Here is a 24,226-nt window from a genome sequence, read left to right on the forward strand (position 1 = left end):
AGTGCATTTCTGTCTTGGGGGTCTCTGTTTGGGTAAATTTTTATTTAGAGCCTCCGAGAAAGTGGGTGGATGGTTTATATTTCTACGTGTGGGTTGTGATGGTTAGCGTTTTGGAGGGCTGTGTGTTCTATGTAATGAGTTGCAGATGTTGACCTTCTCCTCTTGACCAGCTAGTCCGGTCTTGGTTGGAGCATGCACTGCTTCCAATTTTGTGATACAAGTGCATGTCTCACAGGTATGAGTGTTGGGAGGTAAGAGGAGAGGGTTGTCTGTGTACATTAGACAGTTGCCACACTGTCTCAGAATGCCCAAGTACACCAGGTTAGCAGGAGAAAGCACAGGAAATTGCCCCACAATCATACCAGGAGGGGTGGTCATAACTAATAAGTACTGGTGCTGTTACTATGTAAGAACAGCTAGTGCTGATAGCACCCAAGTGTGCTACAATAAATGCTACAAAAGCCTTTTACAGTGATAGGCAATTACGCTAACTGAAGGGCAAGAAGTAAAAGAACAAGCACATTCTGAGGGGAAAATTGAACAGCAAACTTTCTGGCACCAGTAATAGTTTACCACAGCTGACCACCGCTGCACGCTGCGCAAACACGGGCTTTTTAAACCAGAAAGTTGAAATGGATGGAAAAAAATGCCCAAATGGCCAATACACTGCAATTTCTGGACCAGAAACCACTCCTCTTGTGGTAGATAGTCTACCTAGTGCTTACCACTCCCACTGATGAGCTAGAAGGCTTCCCTCCAACACAGAAAGGTCTGAGGGGGCTCAGAAACTTACAAAACAGTCCAGTATCTGGACTAGACTAGTTACAAGAAAGACGGGAAACAAGCTTAGAACTTTTTTCTTTTCTTTTTTTTTGCAGAAAACCAGTTAAAACAGTAGCAAAAACACTTTAAAATGCAGTACAAGCTAGCACACTTGAGTGTGCAGCAATATTAAAGCAAATAGAGTTTAAATAAATACAGATAAATTAAAAACGACAAAAACTAGGCAGAGAGCAGTAAATTATGAAAAAAATCAAAATGGAGGTGCTTAAGAGTATCTCTTTCTCCTTCCTGTTGCTCTTGTAGTCTCTGCAGGATGCAAAAGCTGATCTGTGGAGCTTAAACAAATGCAAACCCAGGCTTTTAAACCAGAAAGTTGAAAGGGATGGATAGTTAGTGTAGCTTGACTATAATTTGTGCAATGTTCCGTTACTGTCCTAGTGTTTTGCCTCTTCCAAAGTTAAATTTACATTTGTCTGGTAATGACATCCATTTCTGATACTGACGTAGTCATTTCTCTCCTTGAAAAATGCACCAATTTTCTAATCACATGCTGTGGGAAGGGATTGAGGTTCAGTAGGGACCAGCCTCATGAGAATGACTGCCTACTCCCGACTGTGGATCCTCAACATAGGGGGAGCAAATTGACATCTGCATTCTCATCCTAACCACAAAAGAAATGGGTCAGCTCACTTTCCTAGAGGGGAGGGATAAAAAACAGCACACAGAGCAGCAACTTAAAACTCCCGAAACAGTCAATCTTTCCCTAACCCTTAATTCTAGGGTCACAAGTTCTACAGTCTGGGTTTTTACAGCTGAGTCCCTCTCAAACCCCCACCCAGCTGACAACTCACTAGTGCTGAAGCACATGTTTAACAACCTGGGTCTATCACAACTGCTTACATCAGAAGCCATATAGCTATCCCAACCCTGAAATAGAGGACGCCTATATTGGAGAATGAATGAATGAAAAACAGGCTGTAGTAGGGTGCCACACTTGCATTCAATGCATTAACAATCAACACTTTTACTTGCAGTCACTAGCATGCAAGTAATGAAAACATATAAATAAATAAATGTAACTTCCAGTTAAAGGGCAAGCATGTGGCACCCTGGGTATTTCTCGCTTTTCCTATGCAGGGTGCTCATGGGTTTACATAAGCAATATGGATATGTGAAAATTTTTCAAAATGCAACTGTTATTCAAATGCTACAGTTTTGTGATGCTTTGTGCAGCACTTATGAAGGATCGATCACACTCATTTTCATCAGGAAGCCATTGGAGTATTTATTAGTTTATTATAAATGTGGTGTATTACAGATTAGTTTTGCAGGAGTCTTAGAATATACTTTATCATCTTTTACTTTTAAGCCCAACAAATGACTTTTATTGGGGCTAAACATAATGGCTTTATACACATTGTTTTATGAACCTTGTATGGAAAATTTATATTTGTATATACTTAGCTGCATTTTTCTGTCTTTTGGTCTAGGCTATGTCTGGTGAGGAAGCCATTATCATATTATCCAGTTATCAAGTAAGTAAGGCAAGCATCTAAGAAAATACAAACCACAGTATATCAACATCCCAGTTAAGATTCTCTAAATACTGTATTGTAACTGCTATCAAATCAATGCAATGTTCCTCTAGCAATGCTGACAGTTTTGGGAGCTTTTTAAATTACCCTTTATTTTCCAACGATAACCCCTCCATCTTTTGCTCTGTTACTTTTATGCAAATATTTCAACTGTACTTCATACTTGCAGTTTATTTGAAAACAGGCCACTTCAGTAATTCATTAATATATCCAGACCAGGCATGGTATAGTACTGGGATTAGGGAATATAAAAACTGCAACCTCCTGACTTTTCAGATAGAGAGGCAAGTACAGATGCTGTAGGCACTAACAATGTCAAATGGTCATATACATTCGTAAAGGCTGAAAAGCTCATGTTGCTCAGAAAACATACCAATTATGGCTACACAAAACTGCCTTCCCATGGGACAGACACCCCTTTCAACTGCATACCAACTATATTATGTTCAAGAACAGAATAGAATATACTATCTTCAAGTTAAAAGAGAGCAGTAGGGCAAATCCTTTCCATCTTCAAAATACAAATTATTAAGTTAGAAATCAAAGTGAAAAGAAAAATGCATCTTTTGCTGTAATAAAGTTACATCTATGAATTCTTAGTCCATGGTTTTGAAAGATGAAACTCTCACCTGAACACAGAAGCTGTTGTGCCACTGGGTGATCTGAACTCTGTTACTAAGAAATGGTAAACTCTTAGCACTGAAGTCCCATATTCTCAAGAAGATGCCAGTCAGACTTCTTGGTATGCCTATCATGATACTGGTACAACAATGGGATATGTCATCTCAGTTTCTTCACTGCCTCCACAGAATCAGGAACGCTGCCCTGAAGAAAAAAAAGAAAAGTCAGACCCTGTTTTGGCTTTTCTCTCCCATTTTCAGCAGCAAAACAGACTGAGACTCTTGGTCAAATCTAAAACATACATAAGGTAATAGAGCAGAAGAGCAGACAGGAAGAACAGAGTACGCCAGGTGCTGCAGTTAGATGCACTTTCTGAGGGGAGAGTACTAAAGGAGGCTACACAGGGCCATCTTATAATATCTGACATGTTTTTATTTCATTATTGCCCAAGCAGATAATTACAATACACAAAAAACTAGGCACACACACAAAACAAAAGCTACAACCCTATAATATAAAAGATTATAAACTACCACCCAGGAAAGTACTTCACAGACAAAAATAACAATATACAAAATAATTAACTGACAACAGATAAAGCATTATAAAAGCTTCAATTGTGTAACATACGGTTATTACACTGTATCTATACAGTAAACTACCGTCCAGGAAAATACTATTGATATACAATCCAAAGAAAATTGCACTAGGTCCACAAAGATTACTTGTAAAACAAATAGACCTGGGAAGAAGTACAATAAAGCTAGCAAACAGTCAAATTCTCTTCCTTTAATGTCACAACCAAAGCACAAAAACAAAGCTCTGCATTAACATCCTGAATTATGTTTTCATTTGTAAAACTTCATCAGATGTGGGCTTTGAGATGCCGTTCCTGTCTTCAGATGGCCTCCTTGACTTTGCTTATGCATTTGTTCATAAAATGGTGCTAAAATGTCAGTTTTTTCATGTGAATGTAGATATTTAAAGTATTTCTCCCTTCATCCTTCATTTTATGGTTGCTGGTGTATGTCTTGCTTCTAGTTTATCTTTTGCAGCATTTCTGTTGCCTTTCTCTAGGCAGTGAGAAAAAGTTTTGACAACCTGCATATATGTGCTTTCAGTTCCTCATCTGATGAGCTATACAATTTTAAATCAATCGACAAAGAAAAGATGAGAAATCATTAGACTTTGTTGTTTTCTTGAAGCCAAATTATAGCCATGACCTAAGCTGTTAAGTAAACAGCTTAATGGATTAATGACAAGGCAAAATAGCAACGGTGACAGGGAGTCACCCTGGAATATCCCCCTTTGGATTTTTATCCCTGGGATAATAATCTGTTCTTTATCATGGCTTAATTGCAAAGTGGTCTGCCACTGTTTCATGGTTAATGTAATGTAATCAATCAGTGTAGGATGTACCTTATACATGTTTAAGCACTCTTTTATCCATGAATGTGTGATACTATCAAATGCTTTTTTATAGGTCAATCCATGCCATACTTAGATTCTTCCCTTTCTTACAGTTCTCCACTATAACTAACAACAAATGAGAATTTGTTCCATATGACTATTTTATTGCCCTTTTGTTCTACTGTCACAATTGAGTCTTCTTCTAAATGACTATAAACTCTGTCAGCGTCAATACCCGTGTATAGCTTATACGTCATCGGATTGGTCTATAATTTTTAGGGTAAGCTTGCAGGTTCACTCAAGTAAGAGCATTGTTTTTCCTGTTGTTAACCAGTGCAGTGTCTGTTCGGGGTGTGCATATAAATAGTTCTTACTCATGGCTAGATCCTCGTGTAAAGAAGTTAATACTTTAAGCCAAAAGTTAGGTACTGCATCTGGGCCTAGAGTTTTCCAATTAGAGGCTTTTCTCAACTTTGTTTCGATCTCTCTGGCTATTTCATCCCATTTCATATCCTGTACCTTTAAACTTCTTATTCTTTATTTTACTTCTACCCATTTAGCATCTTTGTTATGTTCCACAGGATCTTCATAGATACTTCTCCAAAATGTATCAACTTCCTCTTTTTTCAGCGGTCCATCAATTCCTTTTACCTTATTTCCCAATTCTCTATAAAATTTTTTTGGGTCATCAGTAAATTGCTTATTTTGTGCTTTTCCCTTATATTTATCTTCGTATCTTCTGTCTTTCCACCTGTTTTAAAATGTTTAGTTTGTTATCTCCAATAGTGCATAATAGATCCTGGTCTGTTCCAATACTGCACATTGCTTTTATCACATCTATCTTTCTTAATATTTTTGTTGATCTGTTCTTTCTTCTATAATTTTCTAACAATGACACTTCTTGTCTTAGCTGCTTTATAGTTTTCTCTATTCAATATTTCCATGATGGTATTCGCTTTTGCCCCCCTTTTCCCTTGCTACCCTTTGTTCCTGTGGTAGAGTTTTATCAGTTATTAATTTAGCAGCACAGTAGTATATTCTGTTTACTTCTGTTATATCGCATGGATCTCTATGGACAGTCCTAATTACTGTGTTCATTTGTTTTATCAAGCTTCTGAATTTTGGGGTTTTACCAACCTTCTGCAGTCTCTCTCTCATTGGTCTTGACATATCTGTCTTTGTCTATTAAATCAAGCAACTTTTCTCTCAACTCCTTTTCTTCCATACCGAGGGCACATCCCTTGTTTTCCATTTCCTGCGGGCATTCTAAAGAAAGTTTTATAACATCTTCTTGTGGCACATTCTCTTCAATTTCATCTTGTGTCATCTGTTGTTTTGTCATATGGAAACTCACTGGCCTATCACTCCTCAACATTGACTGCATCAGAGTTTCCAGTTTCCTGTTCCTTTCCTTCCTGTCTAGTTTCAAGTGAACTTTTATACTGGTTTCCTGTGGAAGGCTCCAAAATATCTTGATATGGCACCTGACCTGTTGCTTCCTGTTCCACTGGTCTCTCCCTTAATTTGGATATCCATTGCTCTATCCTGTTGTGGTGCTTTCTGCATTCGGTTTTCTACACTGAATCTTTCTCTTTGCAGCTGTTCCATTACCTGAATTTCTATTTCTTTGACTTCTCCATTACTAATCCCTTTTTCTACTTTTCCTCTTAGTCTTCTTATTTTTTGTATTGTAAAGGTTTTCCATATCCGGATTCCTTTGCCTATATTTTTCTTCAAATATCTTTGGTGCTGCTCTTTTTGTATTAGCTAGTTTTGCTTCTCCTTTGCATAAATATTACACCATATTACATCTCTTTTCCTTTCCCATGTCCATATTTCTTCTTCACATGTCTCCTGATCTTCTTGCTTTTCCTTATTCTGGAGACTCACTCCATCATGCTGTGATATAGTCCGTTTTAGACCTACATTAAATCCTTCACTTTGCAGGCATTCCATAACTTCAACTTCTATTTCTTTAACTTCTACTTTACTAATCATCTTTTCTACATTAAATCTTTGTGCTTTTAGTCTTTTTATTGCGAAATTTTCCATACATTTGAATGCTTTACCTGTATTTTTCTTCGAATATCTTTGAAACTGTCTTCTGTATATTAGTTAACTTGACTTTCTCCTTTGCATAAATATTGCACCATATCAAATCTCTCTCTCTTTCCCATGTCCATATTTATTTTTTATATTTTTCAAATATCTCAAGGTTTTGTTGCTTATATTTTCTCACTTCCTCAGAGGCTTCTTTTTCCAAAGAAATCAAAGTTTCTTGACCTATATACTGTTTTTCAAAAATTTGTTGTATTAATGAATGCAGATTTTTATTTGAAGCTTGTGACAGTTTTTCCTGCTGAAGTATTTTTCTTTCCTCTAATTTCTCTCTTAATCGTTTTGTATATCTTGTGTCTGGAAATTCTGGGCTTTTTACATAATAGTAACAATACATAATTTCTTTCTTATCCTCAATAGTCCACTCTGTTGTCTTTATGGCTCTTCTTTGGCCAATCAATTTTTGTCATTTTTGTGGACTACTACATCCTTCTACAACAGGGGGGCCATCCTTCCCCTGTGCCTGGCCCCACTGTAGGATTGTTTCTGTATTTTGAGGATTCTACACTGTCATTTTTACCAGTTCTGGCACCAGTGCACCTACCGGGATTAAACACTTTTTTATCCTGGGTCTTGTGCACCCAGCTATCTTTTTTTATTTTTGATTTACTTCTGTCCATGATATATGCTACATAAATACAGTCTATATATCAGTGTCGCTTTGGTGAGATTTTGTGAAAAACAGGGTCCACCTCGCGAAGGTACTCACCAAGACTTGAGGATGAATTCAGTTTCAGCACTACTATGCTCCTTTGATTGTTGGACTTTTCATCTCTCCATCAGGACCCCTTACCCACCTACCCTTAGTATTGGTAAGCTGGTGTCAGTCATTCACTCCCACCCTGCCTTTCAGTTCCGCTTACATCACTAATCATTTCTCATTCATCTAGCTTGAGGTCAGTTTCTTCCTTTGCAACACAAAGCCAACCAAATACATGATTCCTAAAATAATCAAATGGCTCCAATCTCTAAAACTTGCAGCCAATTTCGGATGAAGAACGAGAAACTGGTTCCATTCCAAGCACTTGCCAAAAATGGTACAGGAGCACAGTTTACGGGGACTGGGTCCATCCAAAGCACTATCCAAAGGTGCAGAACAACAGTTTGCAAAGATTCACTCATGGCCAGCTTTAGAGTGACTATTACTACTGCTGGTGGCAAGGCAAGAGAAACAAGTCACAAGGCATAAAGCGCACATCTTTGATAAAACAAAACAGTTAGGCATCAGTTCTTTTCATCTTTTAAGGAATCAATTTAAGACCCCAAAATGAAAGGGTGTGAACATAGGACTCATTCATACTTTATGCATTTATTTATTTGTTAACAGTGAAAGACCAACTCAGCTACAGCCCTACTACACAATAGTAAATAGTAATATTACAAGGATAAACAAACAATCAACATTTTGTACAAAAATACAACAATACAAAGAGAATAAGTACAGAAAACACTTACTCCCAAACAATAATGCTGTTAATTAACAATGTACAGAATTTAAACTTTAAAAGAATATTACAGAATAGGAATTAATACTATGGTACAGGGACTGCTATATGGAGCTCAGGCAATGGCAACATACAACAAGGTTAACCATCTACAAAGCTAAGGATTTTTTTTAAGTTAAGCACTAATTTATGAGACTGATAATCCACCTACAATTCACTACGTGCTTAGGAAGCACTTAACACCACAGCCATTGTTGTATAAGACGCTTGCGGTTTCAGGATCACTGGAAGAATCACAAAAGAAAAAAATACCACCACCTCTCCTAATGAGAATGTGAATTGATTTGGCATGAGGGCAGATTAAGAGCCTCCCAAACAGAGTAAGAATGGACTAATTAGATCTCCTCTCACGTACTGCAACTAAGTGTGTACTTGTAAAAATCAAAAAAACATCCCACCAGAAGTAAATATATGCAAACTTAATTATTCTACAAGTCCTGCTGTGGCATTATTTTAACTTTAGCAAAAAGGGGTATTTAAAACAGGAAATTGTAATGAGTTACTGCCAGCATTACTACTGCTCAGATCTTATGCTTGGTCTCTTATCTATTAGTGTAACAACTTGTATATACGAGGCTACATTTGACAAATACTCACTTTAGTGTTCGTATTTCCTTTCAGAAACCACAAACTAAATGTTTCCTCCCCAGCTCCTGAAGCTAAGAATTTCATATGCATTTCTTTGGAGTATTAACTTCTTTTCAAGTACAGCTTGCAGAGCCCCTACTACAAGCCTGCATTTACTGGTTTTAGACTAATTAAGAGATGTTCTCTGCAGTTATAGTATCATTTTTTGAACTGACTAGCTTAACTTTGCTACTACAGCACAATAGGAAAGGACCCTTAAGCACTGCTTTGTTCTGCTTTAGTATTCTTCCTATCAGACTGCATTGAATTTTCCTGCCCAATCTAGCTATATTTAGATTTATCCCTATTATTCGCATAGATGTTCTTAGTTTGTGATATCCTCAGCCTACTTTCTCTTTCTGACTGCTCTTCTCATTTTCCCTCCAGCCCACACATACAAACTCACTCTTCTAAGCAGTCTCTGATGTAGACTCACACGTTTCCGTTTTACTGTCTTCCCTCGTGTACAGTCCACTCTCTTTTCTCTCCATCATACCCCATTCCCAAACATCCCTGTATGCGCTGCCCCAAAACAGCCCTCTATACTGAGCTATTCAGACTTCCATATCACCAACTACATTTAACCAGTCATGAAAACCACAACTCCACCCAGCCACTCATTGCCCTCCCAAAAATTCTCCTTATCACTATCTCAACATCACTGCAGTGTTCAGCACACATACCCTGCTCTAAGCCTTACAACACCACTGTCATAATCTAACTACCCTCTCTGTCTTAAATTCTTCTAAACCACAACTAAAAAAAATCCTTCTCCTCATTAGCCTTCACCACCTAACCATCTTAATATTATTAAAGTTCAACTATATCTCTATAAATGAAACTCACAAGTTGAAGTGCAAACCACCTGGATACACTCCGGAACCACCAATGAGCGACTCAATCCAAATAAACACCACAGTTGTCAGATCAAGAGTTTAATCCACATAACGCCAGCACAAGTACCAAAAAACTTTCTTTAGATAAAACATAAAAAAAGAAAACTAAAAAATTTAGCCACCATCGAACACTAAAACAAAGCATAAACAGTAAAAAAGCTGGGCTTCCCAACAGTTGGTCTTCCTCAGATTCAGGCTGTTTAAAGCAACTGTTTTTTAAAAAAAAATTTAAAAGCAAAAAAATGTGAGGCGGAGTGTTGGTGAGCAGTGGTGCAGTATGGTTGTCGCCTCTAGCAAGAAGTTCTCCAGCTCGATTCTCTCCGGTTCTGGTGCCTTGGGGTGCCTTTTTATTGGTCTGCATGTTCGGCCTCCGGTTTCCGGTTTCCTCTCGGGTTCCCAAGACATGCTTCATCGTAGCTTCCTCATTTCTCTAGCATTTCTCAGGATCTGTGGAACCTGGTCAGACTTTCCCGTCCTAGTCAAATAATAATAAAATAAATAAATAAATAAAATAAATAAATATTACATATATTTATTATATAATAACTCATAACTATTATGCATTTGAAATACTTTTTTTGATAAGATTTTTATTAAATCTTTATAAGCAAAAGAGTGAAACGATTGAAGGGATCGTGAGCATAATGTTAATAATACATATCTTAAATATATCCGTGAAAGGATACGCTAATATTTTGTTTCAAAGTCCTTTTTTAAACAGCCTGAGCCTCTCAGCCTCGAGGGAAGTTGAGCTAATTTAGCTGTGAAAGCGCTTTTGAAAAGTTTTCGCTTGACTGTTTATGCTTGCTCCAGGGTGCTATTGCCTGTTAATGTTTGTTCTTTCTTTTTTATTTGTATGTAAGTTTCTTTGGAGTACTTGTGCTGTATTTAATTGACTTGGTGTTGTTTATGTGATTAAGCTATTGATTTTGATGGAGTGCTCACTGTGCTGTGTATTTGGGAGATATCTCTATAAATGTCAACACTGCCATTAAAAGGCACTTAAAAAAACCTTTTTGCAGCTATTGCTACATTATATTCTATTTGCCTATCATTTCCAAAACTGTAAAGTTAACCAAACCCTACTTTCTAAATTACCAAACTTACTAGATCTGGAGGCATAATTCCAGTCTTCTTAACACCCATAATCTCCCATCCTACAATTCATCTGAAAGAATCCCCAAAGATTTTGGTCTTCTATTAATCAAATCTTGCACCGTAGAACACCTACTACCCCAGCCCCTGCCCTGACAACTCTCCCATACAAACTGCTAATGCATTTAACTCCCATTTCATAAACTCTACTGCTTTTCTGATTCAGAACTCCTTAAAATTTCACAAAAGCCCTGGCAAGGTTCACACCTCATACAAGTCTCCTATCTCATTTAAAAAAGTCTCTACCACTCATATATAAAACATATAGTTAAACTTATATGCCTAGAGAATAACTAAAACTTGCTGCCTCTTCTGTTGCTTATCCAGTCTCCAGCTTAATCAATCAATCCATTTTAGAATCATGTGTACCATCTCTCTGGAAATATTTTTATATAAATCACACTTCTTAAAGGTAGTAAATCTGCTGATTTCTCAAACTTTAGCCCTGCCACTATATTACCCACCCCCTAAAATATTAGAGAAATGTGTCCATCTGCAAATCTTACAACACCTTCTCAAAAAAAAAAAAAAAATCCACTAACCTCAATCAGCAAATCTTATAAGCAGTCCTAGAAAAAAAATTACTAACCTCCACCCAACATAGCTTTCAGCCATATCACAATACAACTGTCTTAGTTGCCTTCTTGGGCAACATCATCGGATCTAGAGATAACAACCTGTTCTCTTCCCTGCATCTAGAGCTCTCTAAAGCCTTTGCCACTGTTTCTCTTTCCAAATTACTTTCAAAAATGTCCACACTTGATCTGTCTAAACATTAACACTCCAGCTGAGTCGTTAGTTACCTTTCTGACAATAATCTGTCAAAATGGCTCAGTACTTACTCCTCTTTTCTCCCAGATAATATTGGTGTGCCACAAGGCTCTATTCTTCTACTTCTCCTCTTTAACATATTAATTAATGACATACACATCCACCCAACAGGCTTCCCTTGTTTTCTCATGAAATACCCACCCCCACTTAAATCCATTACTCAAAATGCCTTCAATTCCATCGAAAACTGGCTTTGTGAAAAATCAATTTTTCCTAAACCCTAATAAAACTAAAATGTTGCTGTTTCTACCAAAATCTCTAATACCTCTCAAAAAATATCTTCAAAATATCTTCTCTCAATCATACAAAAATAGAGTTACTAGGCATTACAATAGATGACCAACTGAAATTAAGATTTACACATTCAAAATAGTATTAAAACACACACAAAAAAAATGGTATGCTCTACAGGTCAAAACAATTCCTTACCAACTCCTCCGGAATAACACTTGGTAATACATACCTTCCCCTTTTTTCTACTGTGTGCCTCACCAATTCTTACCAATCTCACTTGCCACAAAACTCGAACAATGCTATAACAAGGAAAACACATTTGCAGCCACTCTGTCATATAACACTCAGTCAATGCTCTGTCCTCAAATAATTTAGTTGGCTTGAATTGCCCCATCATCTCAGGTATACCCAACTTCTTCCAGTCTACAAAACGATAAACAACATATTCCACTGTCTGTCCAACTGCAACATTTTCAAACAGAATCTTTCAAATCATCCTCTTCGCTCATCTGAAAAAGAGCTTCTTGAAATCCACAAACATAAAAAAGGTACAAATTTTATACTCCCAACATAACAGTCATTGCCTTGAACAAGATTCATTTACACATCAGATCAATGCCTACTAGCCAAATACACCTTAAAAGAATACCTTCTTAACACCAGGATCTGTGCTTACCTCTCTCCAGGCTAAAAGTGGCCCACAATTCCCCCTGCCTATATCTTTCTCTTCCACTCTATCTGCTCTCTCTCTCTCTCATTCCCATCTTCTTACTCTAATTTACATATACTTTTTTCTACTACTCTGCTTCTACTCTTACTTCTTCTATGATTCATCTCCCCTTTCTTCCTATAGATCCCCTTTTTTAGTTTACAACACTCTTTCTTACTTTTAGTTTTAGGACTTCTGAATTGCCTTGCAGCTTCTTTAAGTCTTTACTGTGTTATATGTATCCCTAATGTATGCATCTAATTTGTAAGTTTGGTTCTGCTGATAATATGCTCTTTGGTCTCATTTGTATAAATTCTTTAGGATTTCATTGTGATGTCCTCTACTACTTAAATGGTATCAATATAACATTTGTAATATAACTGTATTTTTATCAATGGAGCTTTTCTTCCTGGGCCTCTACTGAAAATGGGATTTATTGCCAGTTGGACTTTCCCAGTAGTCCATTATCAAACAAAATAAAACTAAAAAAATAAATCCGGAATAAAAACTGTTCTATTAAACTTGGGGGGGGGTCCCATGATGGAGTTACATTTTCTCCATATAGCTCTAGCCATAAGAGTTAACGAATTCTGTGTATAAACAGTTCAGTGAGCTTATTACAGCCAAACATTGCATTCTAATCCTCTGTGTATTTATAATACCATCAGCTGTGAATATTTTAAATCAGTACTCCACCATAATCACGTTTTTGACAGTGTGGCACCTTCCCAGTCAATATGGTGGATGCTTTGCCAGCAGCATTCCGGGAATCGCTGATAAGTTGGACAAACTTAACAACCCTAGTCACCAAGGTTTCAGAGGACACAGAAGAGTTGAAGGAGAGATGGACAACCGTAAATCCATGCTGCAACATTATGGTTCTGCTATACATACAATTGACTTAAGCATCCCGCAGTATACAGGCCAACTTCAGTAACATCAGCAAATCTACAATAACTGTGGAAATGAACTGCATGCAATCTGAGGAAAAGTGGATGACTTAAAAAAACAGGTGCAGGCAAAAAAAAAAATAAAAATTAAGACTGAAAAGGTCTTCCTTGAGGGTGTGGGGAAGAATGATCTTTGCCATTTCTTGGAAGTACACCTAATCAAGGCACTGAATTTACCTACAGTTCAACCACTCATAACAGCACCATACCTGCCCAGCACACCAAACACTCCACTGAGGCAGATTATCACACACTTTCTTAATCTGCATCTGCAGTGTACTCAGAATTGCTAAAGTGGGTCGCTTCTTCTTATTCCTGGGACATAAAGGTTTGTCTGTTTCAGGACTTCTCCCAGACAGTAGTCCAAAACAGAAGTTAGGGATTTTGCATACACCAGGAGTCTATGCTTTAGAAATGGTATACCAGCTTATTTTAGAAACTTGTGTAAACTGGTCATCAGACTTCAGAATAAGGTTCATCCCTTTGAGGTTTTTGAATTTCTTCAGGGAAACCTTCTCATCCAGTTTCCAAAGAGACCACTGATGCTTCCCAGGATGCCACAGACACCAACTCCATCAACGTGGCAATACTGCTGAGAGATGGGCTGCAGGTACCAATGGGACCAGGAAAATATGTGGCTGTCACGATGAAATTGGGGGTACTGGCTCATTGTCTTGTGTATGCTGGCCTCTTTTTGCATTTTTCTACTGTAGTTCTGCCATAGAATGGCACCTTGTCATGACAATCTTCGGACCAGTCACTGAGGACCAGGAAGCAGTCAACTGAAAATACAGCTCAGGCTTTATAAGGAACACCCATGGCTCTCTCAAACCAGTTCCAACCCTTACTGGATAGGAGTTTGTGTTCTACAGCATCTAAAGATTGGCAGAAGTGGTTGAAAAATCTGACTCACAGGGAGGTGCTGCCACCGTGCCCTTCATAAAACCTACAGAAAGTGGACACCAAAGGGAAAGGACAGATACCTCTCTAAAACTAAGGATAAAAAGTCTGTTCCGTCAAATTCCACAACTGGAGCAGATTCAGATCAAGTCACACTAGCAATCTTCTCTTGATACCACACTAATTATTATGCTAGCTACGATGGACCCTCAGATCTTTCTATACCACTCATGGCTGGAGGGACTGGGGTGTTATCTCAGACTCATGCTGAGCAGGCACATCACCCTAAATTCCTGGCTCCTACTTTATAAGTGGTTGTCTTTCTTTTGATTAAAGCACTCTCTGCTAATAAGATGTTAATATTGTCTTCTATTTAGTGCATATCTATTAACATGCATGTCTTAAATTCCAAGATTAAATGTAATATGGTTGCACTCTAGTTACAGAAGCTCCATATTGCTGCAGCCATGTTACAAGAATGTAAAACAGTTAAAAGTCAAGTCAGACTGTTGAAAATCTTCAGAGAGCACGACTATCATAATTTGCATGCCAAGGCTAAGGCAAGCGTGGCTATCTGGATTAAAAATCCCTATATTAGTCCGTACTAGAAAAGAGGAAGGTTGATGAAGGGAGGGGAGTGTGGCTGACTGAAGACGAAACATGGACTCCCAAGATGGCCACCTTATATGGGTTTGACTACCCCTTTCTCAGAGAATTGTTTTTTACTCAGTAGATAGAAGGAAATATCCTAATTCAGGGATACTAATGGGGTGAAAGTTTAGTATTATTATGAACTTCATCAGGGACCATACCTCCCTCAAGACAAAAAACACATTAAGGCCGAAGCAACCCTCCAGTCCTTCATGAGTCTCCTAATGAGATCAAAAACATTAGAGACACTTTTTTAAACCATGCAGGCTTACTAAGCTTGAAGCATGTACAAAGGTGAACAGCAGTGATACAAACAAGTTCAATCTGGCGATGCTTCTTAAAGCATCTGTCGACAAATGCAATATTAATAGAATTATTTATGATGGGTGAAAATTTAATGGATTCCCAGTAACTATGAAAAGAATAGGGTTGTTCCTCTCTTTGTGAAAAGAAAGGGAACAAATTTTAACTATGTTTTTCAAAGGGGATTTAGCAGGTCACAGCAAGTAACTGAGTTTGGTACTTACTGCAAATATATTAGCAATGGAAGCATAGAAGTATGTTTTAAATTAATACAAAATAAAACTCCTGGGGATATTCAAATGTAAGTTCAGATTTGTAGTGTATGCAGCATGTTGCTCTTTGCGTCAGGCATTTTATATAGGAAGGACCACAAGGAAGTTGCATAATTGGATTTAACAGCATTTACATGCGATTGAAACAGGTGGTAAGAAAAACGCTCTGGCCTGACATGCTGATATCTCTTGTAAAACTAAGGTTTTTTTTTATTCTCTGTTATTGATGTTGTTCAAACTTTAATAACATATTTGATTCAGAGGATGAGCTAGACCAGAAAGAACATTTATGGCAAGTGAGACATAATCCTTGGAAAGTAGCATGCATTTAAACTATTAAAGACAATGAGGAATTTAAAGTATTTTAAAAGGAAGAGGCATTTATCATCTGTGCTGTCATGTGACTGATGATTCTTAAAAAGTGTGCGTTATTTTCACTTCAATCTGATGAAGTTCTTGGGAAACGAAAGTGCTTACGATGTGGATTAATATTTTCCTATTGTTGCTGTTGTTTTTTTTTTAGTTTTTACTGCAACAGTTCTTGATTGTTTAGGTGTCTTATTATTATTAATGACTTCTTTCCATATTACAAGAGAATATAAGCTTAATGCCTCCTCCTCTTCGGCATCTCTCATAGGTTCACAGATTAGTACTAGGCTAACTGCCCTTGTGAGCCATTTTAAGTCTAGCCAATTATCCTTTGTGAGACTCAAACCCTGCACCTTGTGTTTGCAAGGCAAACACCTCAACCATTAGGCCACCCTCCCAACCCAATCATTAATTAATCATTATGGTCCTTCTGACTCCCAGTGAGGACACAACACGTGTGGAGAGCTACATACTCATCTCACTGTCAAATATAGAGATTCACTCCAGGATGTTGGTCAATGAGATGATATCAGACAAGTCATGGGATAACCTATTAACTCAAGTAGACTTTGTCAAACGGACCTCTAGTTGTGATCATTTTAGGGCACTAAACCTACACATGCAAGGTCTTCAGAATGATCCAGAGACACTAATAGCTCTGAACTGGATTTTGAAAAAGTCTTTGATGGGAAGTCTTATCCTCTCTCAATATTTTGGTGGTGTTTATTAAAGTAATCCAACTGCTGCACAACTCCCCAAAGTGGCAATAATAGTCAAAGGCAAGCTTCTGCAACCCTTCCACAATGAAGACCACATGTCAGGGTTGCCCCATCCCCCTATATATTCCTTTTAGCTCTCAAACCCTTGAACAGGATATTCCGTAATTCACAAATGATCACTGGATGGGATCTATTTGGAATTCAAACAAATGTACTTTTATTGCTGATGACTGCATAATCCTCTCACAGAACCCCACTACAGAGAGTCCACTTATTACAAATACCCTTACATTTAGCAGCTCTCAAGATTTAGGCTTAACCTGCACAAATCTAAGGCTTATGCTACAAACCTGGCTGCTCAGTATTTCCAGTTCACAGACATACAACTTCATTTTAGTGGGTGCAAGACGCCATCAAGATATTTGGGTATTCTTCTACACCAGAGTCCAACTCTTATGGCTGAATGTAACCTTAAGCCACTTTGGAAAAAATTGTATGGACACACTCATGGTATAAACTCTGGCTTCAAGAGGATTATCCTAATTAAAGCTTTTGTACCCCCCCCCCCCGGTCTCTATTTTTCAGACGTATATTTGGTCTTCATTCTAATCCATGGCAAAGGAAGATATGTGCCTTAATTCATAAGTTTTTGGAAAAATGGGAGGTGGAGGATTAAACCTTGGATGACTAGATTACCACAAAAATGTCTTGGGCTAGGTGTACCTGATTGGAGCCTCACAAACAGCTGTTTCACTGCCCTGCATCTTCTCAACTTAAAAAATGATTCCATGCTTGCCTAGACTAGATTCGAATTATAAATCTTAGGGATGGTATTGCTCTGGCTGATAGTGGTATAACCGGTGACTCCCCGAATTTCTGCAGAAGTGGCATATGCATTATGAATCATGAAAAGCCCTCTTATAGAGTCTTGTCAGAGATAGGAACTGAAGTACTGGTTTATGGAGTTTCATTGCTTGTTAAAAGAGATTCTTAAGCCATGCTTTAGTGAGTCTTTACGGAACTCAAATCTGCTTGCAAATTCATATGACATTTATGTCCTGTATCCATAAAACCTATTAGCTAAGCCTGTAGTTAGGAGTACAGAGCATTAAGGACCATCAATTACTATTAACCTCTCTCCTTTTCTTTTTATTTTATTTACAACTTTGGCTGGTATTAACTATACACTTTGTGCCAAACATACCAGTTCAGTTTAGTCATCATTTTAAAGAGATGTATTGGTTATTATTGTCTCTCACACCAAACTACTAGGGGTGACCATAGACCACAAGCTGAAATTTGATACGCATGTCAGCCTGACCATTAAGTCGGTAAACAAAAAACTCGGGTCCATGTATAGAATAAAGAACTTCTTAACCCCGCACACCAAACTAACTATCGCCCGGACCCACCTCCTCTCCACACTCCTCTATGCCTCCCCGATATTCTCCTTCCTCAACAAGAGAGAGCTCAATAAACTATCTAAAACCTATAACCATATAGCCAGATTCATAACAGGTATGCCCTATCGCACCCATCACTGCCAAAATCTAAGGACACTGGAATGGTTAGAACTGCCCAACATTCTCAAACTTAACCAACTCACTGAGGCATTTAAAGCAATCAACCATCCAGACAAAACCCCCTCACTGAACAAAATACTTACCCCTATTCCAACCTTACGTCCTCAGGTCATCAAATAGTCTACAAGTACAGACCATTAAATCTAACAACTCGGGAGGTGAGGCACTCTATGCCAATTCCATTGGCAAATCCTGGAATGCCCTCCCAAACAACCTAAGACACATGACCTCTCTTCACCTATTCAAAAAACACCTCAAGGTTCTCCTAAACTCCCAATGGCTATGCCCTTGCTCTAATCCAGACTAACAGCAAACATCCTAGGCCCACCAAACCCTCTACCCACCCAAAAACTTAAAGGTCGACAATGTAGCTATGTTAGCCATCTACATAAGTCTGTACCTCTCTTAAACAATATGTATGACGTACTTGTTTACTTTATTTTGCCTATGAATGAATTAATAATTACTGATCTGCTTTATTTTGCCTATGAATGTATTAATAATTACTGATCTGCTGATATTTTGTCTATTAACTTCTGTTCTTTGGAGCTTTTCTCCCCGGGCCTCTACTGAAAATGGACATGTATCCAGCTAGACTAGCCCGGTCAACAAATGTAAAATAAAATAAAAAAATAAATAAAATATGGATTTTCTATTATTAGCATATTCATTCTGTTATATGCTGAAACGTATTTAGCATTTTTCTTTTTTTTTTATAAACAAATTGTACTATATCCAAATACCAAATGTGTAACCCTCCAGTGGCAATAAAACGAAAAGCAAAAGTTCAAAGGAACCTCAAATAAAATGCATTCATAAAAAATAAGTAAAGTTTATTCCAACGAGTAAGCGCTTTCGCCAAAGGCTTCTTCAGACTCTTAAAACAATGAATAAAACTGTGTGAATCATTTTTAAAACATCCTTATGTTTTCTATTGGACAATACAAATTAGTTTGTCACATGTTATCCTGTCTTAAAAAGACAGAAACTAAAAAATGTTGACATCGGTAAATGCAACAATATTTTAAAAAGAATGCTTCCATCAAAATATACATTCAATAAACAGAATGTCCGTGCAAATGAATAAAAACATACATATACTCTAATGCATTCTAAAATGTATTAAGCATTGTGCTTGATCATCTATCGTTGCTACATTTATTAAAAATTGTTGCTACATTTATTAAAAATCCTAGCTTTCTATCTCCTCACAGTGTTATAAAATTAAAATCCACAGATAAACAACGTACATCATCGCGTTTCAGTCTGTAGCATCTGTACTAAGACATATAAAGTGGTGTTTCCAATGCAACTTTACATATACCAAGTAAATGAACTGACATAGTGAAAACGCTGTACAAAGAAGTGTAAGCGTACCTTTCCACCAATTCAACATAGCGAATATAATGTGCTTTGCGATATCCCTCAACAAGGAGTCAGACCTCATCATAGCTAGGAAAGACTATTGTCCAAGATCAAATAAATATTTTAAAAAATGCACAAATGGGAACCTCTTAGATTCCAAACAAAACAAACTGTTTGCGAGGTATAAAAAGCCGTGTTCTGCAGGAACTATGTATACAATTATGTACAACCTAACTTTATGCGCAATGGTAACTCAACGTACGGCAAGCACGTTTAAAGCATCTATGTAATGAACAACAGAAACAGTATTTAAACTTCTAAGAAAAGAAGGTGAACCTATACTCGTGCTTAATTGTGCATAAAGTAGACAATATATATATATGCACGATTATGCCCTAAAAGCATATGTCGGTCACAAAGTGTGACAAATTAAAACACTAAAACATGTACAAACTTGTCAGTACATTTGCTAAAAATGGCAGAGATGGCATCGATAATGGAAGATAAAAACAGATAGATGGGGGACGCAAAGGGTAACACATAAAAAGTGACACATTAAAACTTGAAAATGGCACAAAGAAAGCACACATATGATGATTCCTAAGTGTAAAGCTCCGGAGATGATAGGATCCCTAACTAGTAAACAAGCAACTAATTCCGTATGTATTGTTTGGAGCTAAATATAACATCATTCTAAGTTTAAATGGTCTTGTGAAACTATGAAAAGATGGATAATCCGCATCAATAGTAAACCTGTACCTATTAATACATCATACCTATCTAATGATGTATAGATTAGGGTACCTTACTCACATAATTGTAATTCCCTAATCGTACTTACAAAATAAATTCCTGCTCCAGTAAAACAAAAAAAATATATATATATATATATAAAAAAGTGAGATACTTAACAAAACAATATGGAGCTATACCCAGAAACAACTAATAATATTATTATTGTGAATGGGGGGGGGGGGGGGTTATCATACTAGTATGTGAAGCATAGGCTCTGATATAAAGCTGAAACACAGTGTGATAGGGATCCTATCATCTCCGGAGCTTTACACTTAGGAATTATCATATGTGTGCTTTCTTTGTGCCATTTTCAAGTTTTAATGTGTTACTTTTTATGTGTTACCCTTTGCGTCCCCCATCTATCTGTTTTTATCTTCCATTATCGATGCCATCTCTGCCATTTTTAGCAAATGTACTGACAAGTATGTACATGTTTTAGTGTTTTAATTTGTCACACTTTGTGACCGACATATGCTTTTAGGGCATAATCGTGCATATATATATTGTCTACTTTATGCACAATAAAGCATGAGTATAGGTTCACCTTCTTTTCTTAGAAGTTTAAATACTGTTTCTGTTGTTCATTACATAGATGCTTTAAACGTGCTTGCCGTACGTTGAGTTACCATTGCGCATAAAGTTAGGTTGTACATAATTGTATACATAGTTCCTGCAGAACACGGCTTTTTATACCTCGCAAACAGTTTGTTTTGTTTGGAATCTAAGAGGTTCCCATTTGTGCATTTTTTAAAATATTTATTTGATCTTGGACAATAGTCTTTCCTAGCTATGATGAGGTCTGACTCCTTGTTGAGGGATATCGCAAAGCACATTATATTCGCTATGTTGAATTGGTAGAAAGGTACGCTTACACTTCTTTGTACAGCGGTTTCAATATGTCAGTTCATTTACTTGGTATATGTAAAGTTGCATTGGAAACACCACTTTATATGTCTTAGTACAGATGCTACAGACTGAAACGCGATGATGTACGTTGTTTATCTGTGGATTTTAATTTTATAACACTGTGAGGAGATAGAAAGCCAGGATTTTTAATAAATGTAGCAACAATTTTTAATAAATGCAGCAACGATAGATGATCAAGCACAATGCTTAATACATTTTAGAATGCATTAGAGTATATGTATGTTTTTATTCATTTGCACGGACATTCTGTTTATTGAATGTATATTTTGATGGAAGCATTCTTTTAAAATATTGTTGCATTTACCGATGTCAACATTTTTTAGTTTCTGTCTTTTTAAGACAGGATAACATGTGACAAACTAATTTGTATTGTCCAATAGAAAACATAAGGATGTTTTTAAAAATGATTCACACAGTTTTATTCATTGTTTTAAGAGTCTGAAGAAGCCTTTGGCGCTTTACTCGTTGGAATAAACTTTACTTATTTTTTATGAATGCATTTTATTTGAGGTTCCTTTGAACTTTTGCTTTTCGTTTTATTGCCACTGGAGGGTTACACATTTGGTATTTGGATTGCTCTCATTTTATGTTCACGTGAGTCTCCTGCCTCGACTGATAGCAGCACTGCATTTGGCTTTTTGTGTTAAATTGTACTATATATTTTTATTCATAAATAAAGTTTGAAGACATGCTGGAAAAAACACAGTATTAACAACAAATGATCTCAACTTGATTCCAGTTACTTAAAGAAATCCTAGCTACTGTCATAACAGAAACATGGCACAAGGACTCTTTTTAGCTATATTCAAATTAATCAAGACCTTCTCTACAACAACAGATATGACAGTAAACTCTGAGAAGGTACATTTTTGCTAGAAACAAAAAAGTACTTATCAGTTATAAAATATGCCACCTTTAGCTAATCTGTAAAGGACTCCCCCAAATAACTATATGCCACAATCTTGTTATAAAAAACACACATTAAAATCAACATATAAGCTATATACAACCCTCTCCATCCAAAACATACACACACAAACATATAACACTCCTTGAAAATAAAATAAAACACGTGGTCTACCTTTTACCCTAGCAGTACTATTAAAATCATTTCAACAAAAGTTCCTCAGGTCTACCCAGTACTCACCAAAATGGCTTCTTAAATCTCTTGACCTTGTATTATCAGTAAATGAAACTACCTGACCAAACACATCATCTAGAAATGACTCAACCCTAGACATTACTCTTACTACTCTTTCCAAACAAATTAGTCTTGCTATCCATCCAAGCAGCCTGACTGACTACTGCCCAGTTACATTAGCCTTGTCATTCAAATGCAAACCACACCTTCCTCTCCATGTGGTAGGTCCTCCATCCCTGAGGGAATAAATTATGCACTGCCTGCATACCTACAGGGAATGGACTATAAAACAGCCTTTAATGTCAGCCCACTGAAGCCAGTACACTCCTATTTCAAAGCCATTCTAATAAGTTGCATCTCTTCTGCATACAAAGGAAAGAGTAAAAGTTAATTATTCCACCTAGTTAATTTTTTAATTAAAACTCCTTTTTAAATAGAGACTTGGACTAGCATAAGATAAAGCCTTACATAGCAACTGTTTCAATTTAGAAGAAAAATGCAGAACACTTACCAAGCCTGACAAAGCTGCACACCTCAAAAGCAAGCAGAATGACCTGGCTTCCTTTTATAATCCCTTCTGGGGGGCCATAAAAGACCCAAGGTTGCAGAAGAACAGACTTCCCATCTGCTCCCTCATCTCTCTCCACTTTACTGACCTAACAGCTTCAAAGACCATCTTCTCAAAAAATCCAACCCGACCTACATAATTACCCTAGCCGCACCTTTAAAGCCCTATAACCTCCAACTATATTCCATCTTTTATTTAAAAAAAATCTCATAATATATCCCATAAACCAGTCCTTAAACTGCCGAGTCAATTTGACATACAATTATTTTCCAAAAGCAGTAAGGCAGTCCCGATACACAGCAAAACTACTTTCCCCAGATATACAAGCCTTCCCTATCTTCAAGACTGCTATCATACCAATTCAAATATGTTCACACAACATCTCTAACCAAATCTAGTAACCCCAATGGATCCCATGACTACAGGCCAATCTCAAATCTCTGTACTGTAACAAAATGAAGTAAAACTAATCTAACCGCAACAAGTAGACCCTATTAACAGATAAGGTCTACTTACAAATACATGGCATGGCTTTAGAGCTGGCTTTAGTACCATAACAGCATACTATATTGTTACTAATGTCCTGCATTCCAACATCAGCAATTGCCTCTCTAGAATTTATTTTTTTTCATTAAATTTGACCAATGCATTCAATACAGTTAACCACAACACCCAACTTAAAAATGAGAAGTGTTGAACTTTATCTCCGATGCAATGAACTTTTCAGGTAAGCAGTGGCGCAAATACTAAAAGGAACTCTCACATCAGGTGTCTCCAAGGATCTGTTCTTGGTCCAGTTCTCTTCCCTCTCTTCCTAAATGGTATAGCCCAAGGTCCCCCCCCCTTGTGCAACAAATGTACATTGCTGATTGGCACATCCTAAACTCAAATAAACATGTCACTGCGCTCACTTGCAAACTAAGCTGCAGAACAGTTTTTACTATCCTATGGCACTGGATTTCCAAACGTCAGCTTAGTATCACTCTCAAAAACGGTCTATATGACTTTTGATAACAATAAAAATCTTTAAAGGCTTTGCCAGATCACTTGAACTGACAAACTAGGCACTTGTATCCAAGTCTCACAGCATATACACCTTGATTTAAACCTATACCCTGTACTATCACTTTGTCACTATACTTATAACCAGTAATGTTCTAACAAAATTGAAACTGTGACATAAAATAACTCCATCATAC

At 37.1% G+C, this 24,226-nt stretch overlaps 1 protein-coding gene across 3 annotated transcripts in view; it reads right to left on the minus strand.

Moving 5' to 3' along the window:
- LOC122811891 (tRNA pseudouridine synthase A-like) overlaps nucleotides 1-24,226 on the minus strand; it is a 353,084-nt gene that overhangs the window by 319,151 nt on the left and 9,707 nt on the right. For all 3 annotated transcript variants that reach the window (XM_044084035.1, XM_044084034.1, XM_044084037.1), the window contains exon 2: nucleotides 3,008-3,203. In XM_044084035.1, coding sequence (XP_043939970.1) covers nucleotides 3,008-3,133 — 126 coding nt within the window. In that variant the 5' untranslated portion in view covers nucleotides 3,134-3,203. The remainder of the gene's footprint in view (nucleotides 1-3,007; nucleotides 3,204-24,226) is intronic.

Source organism: Protopterus annectens, chromosome 9.part0 (genome assembly GCF_019279795.1).
Source record: "Protopterus annectens isolate FY-2018-M chromosome 9.part0, PAN1.0, whole genome shotgun sequence".
In the NCBI taxonomy this organism is placed as follows: domain Eukaryota; kingdom Metazoa; phylum Chordata; order Ceratodontiformes; family Protopteridae; genus Protopterus; species Protopterus annectens.